Source organism: Nelumbo nucifera, chromosome 1 (genome assembly GCF_055504915.1).
Source record: "Nelumbo nucifera cultivar China Antique chromosome 1, China Antique-T2T, whole genome shotgun sequence".
In the NCBI taxonomy this organism is placed as follows: Eukaryota; Viridiplantae; Streptophyta; class Magnoliopsida; order Proteales; family Nelumbonaceae; genus Nelumbo; species Nelumbo nucifera.
This window is the reverse complement of record NC_142649.1, coordinates 204353253-204360448: the sequence shown is the minus strand read 5'-3', so window position 1 is coordinate 204360448 and position 7196 is coordinate 204353253. Positions and strand designations below refer to the sequence as shown.

General features: G+C 35.7%; 1 protein-coding gene across 1 annotated transcript; it reads left to right on the top strand.

The window, feature by feature from the left end:
• The first annotated feature begins 1526 nt into the window (after window positions 1-1526).
• Window positions 1527-4672, top strand: LOC104609846 (uncharacterized). The gene has a single exon (XM_010276245.3). It carries the CDS (start codon window positions 1883-1885, stop codon window positions 4565-4567), a length of 2685 nt encoding a protein of 894 aa, XP_010274547.1. The 5' UTR covers window positions 1527-1882; the 3' UTR covers window positions 4568-4672.
• Window positions 4673-7196: the final 2524 nt, after the last annotated feature.

Below are 7196 nucleotides of genomic sequence, written 5' to 3'. Positions count from 1 at the left end.
TCCGTTTTAAATTATATATTTCATTTATATTATATAAAATATTTTTTACTTATCACACTTAATTTGTGTTTGTCTATGGTATCATTTTATTCAAACCACTAACCCACCATCTAAAAATAAAAATTGTTTGATTTCTATGTTGTTATTAAATTTTGTATTACATTTCTATCATTGATAAAATTATTTCTTATGTATAAAACTTATTTTTGTTCAATATAATGAATGTATAGTATTAAAGATGTACCCAATATTTTATTTTTATAAATATATAACATTAGGTATGTGTCAAAATTTTCTCTATCTTTTTTTTTTAATTTTTGTGATTCTTTGTATTTTCTAATATTAAAAATTTTATTATTTGACTATGACATTATTTAATTTCTAAGTGGATTTTGAATTTGGCATTCCATTTTCATCATTAATAAAAATACTTCTTACATTTCATAATTATTTATTTTAAAAATTTATTATTTAATTATGACATTATTTATTAATCCATTTGACCCCAAATGGTCGAATTACTTGCCCACCACCGGGAGGGAAGAAAATTATTTTGTTTTCAAACTAATTTTTAAAATATTTATTTTTATACTATTAAAATTAATATTGTGGATTTAATTACAAGAATTTAATGATGAGAAAAATATATCTTAAATATAGGATTTAATGAGAGTGAATAGAAAAATATTGATTTTAAATTTTACATTCTATTTTCATCATTAATAAAAACAATTCTTATTTATCATACTTATTATTGTTTAATATGTATGTTAAAAATGTTCCCAATTTTTTTAATTTCTATTTTTTTTATTTTATGTATTTTTTAGTTTTATTATTTAATCATGGCTACATGGATTAACCCATTTACCCAAAATGCTTTAATTTATTACCACCACTTAGATGAAAACACTATTTTTGCTAGGTAGATTTTAAAAGTATAAGCTTTTATTTTATTGGAATTATTAATTTATTAAGTATGGATTTAACTAATAGAACTTAATGATGAGAAGAAATAAAAATGACTTAAATATATGATTCAATGAACATGAATGCAAGTTAATAACTTAAATGTTGGATTTAATGAGAGAGAACTTTGAATGCATTGAATATCTTTAAAATACCTCTTTTCAACTCATTTAATATCAAGAACCGATTACCCTATATGCCCTCATTTTTTATCAACAAATTTAAATAGAGGGTAAATTTTGTCCTTAGAAAATTCCAGAAATATTCTTGAGGCCATTCGTATTTTTTAAAAGTAGTATAAATAGATTTTAAAAACTGCCTATTTATAACTATTGAGAAAATGTCCATAAATTACAAATAGTTTTATCTTAGAAATGCCGCATGAAAATGCACGTACATATCTAATAGTGAAACAAAATAAGGTAAAATAGGTCAAATTTACACTCAAATCATTTGCACTGCCATAATTTTGCATCAATTTGCATTGCCCTCTCACCACAATTATTACAGATTTATGTTTAGACTTTAGACCCTTTGCAATGGGCTTACTTTTAGGAGGCAGTTTCAAATCCAGAGAGTCCAAATAGGGATCTGTCTGCTTCAGTTCCTTGAATAGCTTAATCCGACCGAGGACTTCAAAGCAGCTGAACCAGTTTAGCTGAGTCTACGGTTCAGCCCTCGAAAGAGACCGTCGTTTGAAGGGGCTGTAGGCTTCAGCCTCTTTCTGAACCAGACCGTCGAACCGCTCCCGCCAATGAGATAGATTTTGGCGATTTTGTTCTTGGGATTTCGGAACCCTTCTCCAATGCGCAAGTGGTGCCTGTTAAGAGGGGCGCCAACGCCGGCGACCTCTGTAGCAGAAACTCAATCTACTCCAGTCGGAATATGACGTACAACAGCCAGTTCTCCACTCCGGATGTCTGCTACGGTGCGCCGTGCGTACCTCTTTGTGAAGGTATGTGACGTCTCCCCCAACTTCTCAAAAACCCCATTGTTTAGATTTGGAGGACCTCCGACAACTTTAGTTTCTTCCCAAACAAGAAACTTCTCCTTTTCGTCTACCTCTACTAGCTTCGATTTTCTCGATCAGTTCTCGCCTTTTAGGGATTCAAGTTCTCCCAATGTTGTTAATTCAAATGAGAGGCGACAAATCATTGTTGGGTTGTCAAAAATGATCAAACATGGGGAAGGGTTCTACCTCCAGGGTTTTTCTCTAGTCTTTTGCGCTTCTTTTCTTGTCAAGATCATGCAGTTTTTGGGCAATCGCCCATCCGCTCTTGCCTTCTTTAAATTTGTGTTTCGAAACGATTCAGAGAGCTCGGTTCAATCTTGTTGTCTTGTTGCCCATCTTCTTGCGGCGAAAAATCTCAGATACCTAGCGCAAGATGTTCTTTCTTGTGTACTTGCTAGAATTGGAGCTCATCGTAGTAGGGATTTGATCGATTTTATGTGGAGAACTCATTGTTCTTACGAATCAGATTTCTCAGTTCTTGATTCGCTTATGAGGGCTTTTTTGAATGTTGGTATGGTTTCGAATGCATTGGAAATTTTGGGCGGAATGCGGGAAAGAGGATTGATTCCCAGTCTGTCTGCTATAGATATTCTTTTAAAGCTGTTGCTTCGGAGAGGTGATTATGATAATGTTTGGAAGCTGTTCAGGGATTTGGTCAGGAAAGGACCTTGTCCTTCTAATTTTACTTTCAATGTTATGGTTCTTGGCTTTTGTAGAAGAGGGAATCTTCAAATTGGGGAGGGTCTATTGCATGTGATGCATAAATTCCAATGTGAACCTGATGTTTTTACATATAACATCGTGATTAATGGTTGTTGTACAAATGGTCGATCTTCAGATGCTCTTGCATGGGTTCATTTTATGATAGGAATGGGTGTCAATCCAAACATTGTTACTTTCAATACAGTCATTGGTGCTTTGTGTAAGGAGGGAAAAATGGAGGAAGCAAGGATAAACTTTGATGCAGTCCAAGATCTAGGTATCCTTCCAAACACCAGAACATACAACATCCTCATTGATGGGTATGTGAAGGCCAAAGAGATTGGCCACGCTAAATTGCTTTATGAAGAAATGAAAGAGAAAGGCTTAGCTCCTGATGGTGCAACATTTAACATCTTGGTTGCTGGGCACTACAAGTTCAGCAAAGAGGAGGATGGGGACAGGTTGTTAGGTGATGTACTGATGTCAGAATCTCTCCGATACCATTCATGGTCAGATATTTCAATTGCATGTCTATGTTGGGCTGGTCGGTTGGATGATGCCATGAAACACCTCCTAGATATGCTTGAGAAGGGTATACGTCCAAGTGTAGTTGCATTCAACTCCATCGTTGCAGGTTATAGTAAAGCAGGGCAGGAACATAAAGCCTTTGAATCCTATCAGGTTATGTTGGAGTTTGGTCTGACCCCCTCATCTTCCACATGTAATCTTCTGCTTATGGGTTTGTGCAAGAAGGGTAGGCTGCAAGAGGCAAAAGAACTTCTTGAGAAAATGGTAGAGAATGGTTTTCCCACCAATAGGATAGCTTACACAATCCTCCTAGATAGTTATTTTAGTCTAGGTGATACTACAGAGGCCCAGATTTTATGGGAGAAGATGGAAAGAAGAGGGATATCCCCTGATTCTGTTGCATTCTCAGCCTTCATAGATGGGCTTTCTAAAGCTGGTTATATGGATGAGGCCTGTCAGGCCTTTGTAGAAATGAAAAGTAGAGGATTTGTGCCAAACAACCTAACGTATAACTCTTTGATAGGTGGGTTTTGTAACCGTGGGGAGTTGAGTGAAGCATTAAAGTTGGAGAAAGAAATGAGGCAAAGAGGACTTGTCCCTGATATATTTACTACCAATATGGTTATTAATGGGTTTTGCAAAGTAGGCAGGATGAAGGCAGCAAACAATGTTTTTATGGAGATGTTCAGGGATGGGTTGACACCAGATATTGTTACTTATAATACTTTGATCAGTGGGTATTGCAAGGTTTTTGACATGGTTAATGCAGAGGACTTTGTGAATAAGATGTGTGCCAGTGGATGGGACCCTGATATTACAACCTACAACATTCGTATTCATGGCTTTTGTAGTAGTTATAAGATGAGTCGTGCTGTGATGTTATTGGATGAGCTTGTTTCTGTGGGTATTATTCCTAACACAGTTACATACAACACCCTGATGAATGGTGTTTGCAATGATGTACTAGATCATGCTTTGATCTTAACTACAAAATTGCTTAAGATGGGATTTGTTCCAAATGTTGTCACTGTTAATTTATTGCTTTCCCACTTCTGCAAGCAAGGGCTTCCTGGGAGAGCATTGATATGGGGGCAGAAATTGAGTCAAGTATCCTTTAATTTTGATGATGTTACATGTAAGATACTAAAACAAGCCCATGACATGCAGGATGGTTCGGAAAATACAGAAGAGACATCAGGGAGTAGTCTTTTTCTAGATTTTCTCATGTACATTACATATGATTATCTATGTCGAAATAGACCCCAATTTGATGAGGAGCATCAGTTGTCACTGGAAATATTTGACCAACTGCTGCCCTCCCAGTCTGTGCTTTCTTGTCCCAGATTGGTTTGCTCTTAGTTCCCCACCCTCATCCAGAAGGGGTAAAAGAAGAAGAATGTACTCAAGTTGGGTAATATTATCAATGGAAATGGAAAATAAGCTTAATCTAATGTTGATCTGATATCTGCTCAGAAAGAAACGAATTTCATCTGAAAATTCATAAGAGGTGCCAGGAATCAGCCTCTTTCTGGACTTGTATATATTACATATAAATATCTGTACAGAAATAAACCTCAACTTGCTCGGGATTACCAGGGCCCATTGGAAATATTTTGAGCACAGGTGATCATCCCAAAATTGGTTTGCTCTTTCCTGTGCTATTATTGGACAACACAATTATCACTTAGTTACTGAAACTGATTAATGCATGCAAATTTGCATCCTGTGGAATATCAGGGATGAAGTTTGTAACAAAGAACAATTTTCTGACTGAATTAGTTCATTATTTCTAAAGGTAATTGGATGTCACAGATCCTAAGGATTTCTTTGTTAAAGATGTTTGTGGTGTCCAAAAGGGGTTGACAGACAAATTTATCATTGAGAGATGCCCAGTTTAGTAAAATGTATTGGACGTCCATGGCTAAGTTGGTTGGCATATTTGCTTCCTATGTGAAATGTGTGCTTTTTGTCAAGCTACAGAATTGTCTATATTGCTAGGTTGAGATACAATTCCTTGGGTTCCTTTTTTTCCCTTTTAGGCTCCCACACAGTTTACTGGATTATTTCATGAACCAATAGGTTTCCTTTTCCTGTACGAGTTAATGAAGTATAGTTGATGTTTTTTGTTCTTACCTCATTTCTCTGTGGGTTTCCATGGCTTAGGCATCGTAAGCTCACAGTTAAAATTTTATATCTTGATTGGAAAGTGATGCGTCATCATGTTTAAGTGGAGAAGAGTACTGAAGTATCAAGGGTTCAATGTGGCTTCTAAATGTTCTTGTTGTTGGAACTCTGCAATGTTGATGATATTGATCAAGATGGAATTAAAAACCTCATGTTTGGAGGGGTGCAATTCCTCCAACCATCAATCTGTTAGCGAGAGAGTTAGTCAGTTCATATAGCTTGAAAGAAAATCAAGTCATGATGCTATGATGCATTTCAATATGTTTGTTTTATGTGCCCATTGGTGGGGCCACATGTTAGGGGGTCAGTTGGGTTGGTTGTTGTACACAAATAAGAAAAACCAGTGAAGAACAAGTCTTTGGCATGTTTGAGTCAGCTATAGAGTCAATGGAGTCGTGGTGTGTCACGTAGGTGAAGTGGGGTGATGTGTATTTGTAGTGGGTCATGGGAAGTCCAAGGTCAGTAGGGGTGAGTCTTGAAATTGTTATTGAAGATTATTCCCTTATCCATTAGGACTAGAGAATGATCCCATACTAAGTACGGAGCAACTATGTATCATTTAGTTTGAAATTTATTTAATTATAAAAAATTAGAAAAATTAATATGGGTCTTTAATTCGCAATTTATTATGACCTATTTTGTTTGAAAATCACTATTAATTTATGTTATTTTTAATATAATTTAAGAGACTAAATGAGGTCTTATTTGTAAATAACAATTCACTTTAATTGGTATTATTTATTTTGAGTTTTTTTTATGCGTTTTTTTGTTTGATAAATAGCCATGTTTGTATCACTTCAAAGTGGATTGAAATGTGTTTGAATAAACCACTAAGGTATTTATTCTATTTAAAAGTGGAATTAACCACTTTTGAAATCCTCTTTTCTAAAAAAAATTGGAGAGTCACATGTTTGAATGGAAGTGGATTGAATGTGTTTGAATAAACCACTTCTAAGGGGAATGGGATCTGCTCCTCACATGCACATCCACCATGCATTGGGAACATCTCTCATGAATAATAGCTTATAAGTACGGGAGATGCTCCCAATGAATGGTAGGATGTACGTGTGAGACGCCCTATGTGAGGAGCAAATCCAGTCTCCTTCTAAGGTAGTTAGTTATTCTATTTGAAAGTGGAGTTAACCCACCTTTGAGATCCTCTTTTCTAAACAATTGGAATGTCACGTGTCTGAATAGGAAAGACTGTTACTTGACCACATTCCTTTAATATATATATATTTTGTATGTAAAAGTATAAAATAGATTTAGATTTTAGAGGTCTCTCCTCTCCCTCAAAATAGACGATGATACATCCAACTAGGAACATAACAAATGGTATTAAAGCTGCCAATGAATTCTCGTTTTGAACGTCGGATTTCACAACTGCAAAAAGTGGTTGGTGGCAAACAAAGAGAAACTGAAGGAGAGAATGATGCAGATGTTCAAGTCTTTCTCTACTCGACTTGATCAACTAGAAGTCCCTACCGATGGCAGAAAAGACCATCGAGCTTGACCCCAACAACGAAGCTTTGGAAAACTATCCGAACAATGATGGCAACGACATCAACATTGAAGCTGTCGGTGGTGGCGAGAATGTTGCAAAGGAAACAGAAAAACCACCTAATTTTTGCTCTGTTTTTTATTGCCCCCTAATTTGATCAATTCAGTAACTACAACAATTTCGGTAACTTTCATTAAGAAATTAAGAAGTTAAACAAGATAATTACAACTCCAGCATTCCAAAGCTGAAATGCTCATCCACATTCATAACCACTGCTACAAAGCAGCCCAGAAAAGTTCACTC

Coding starts and splice junctions, on each gene's coding strand:
- LOC104609846 (XM_010276245.3), top strand. CDS start 1,883: ATGTCTGCTACGGTGCGCCGTGCGTACCTCTTTGTGAAGGTATGTGAC.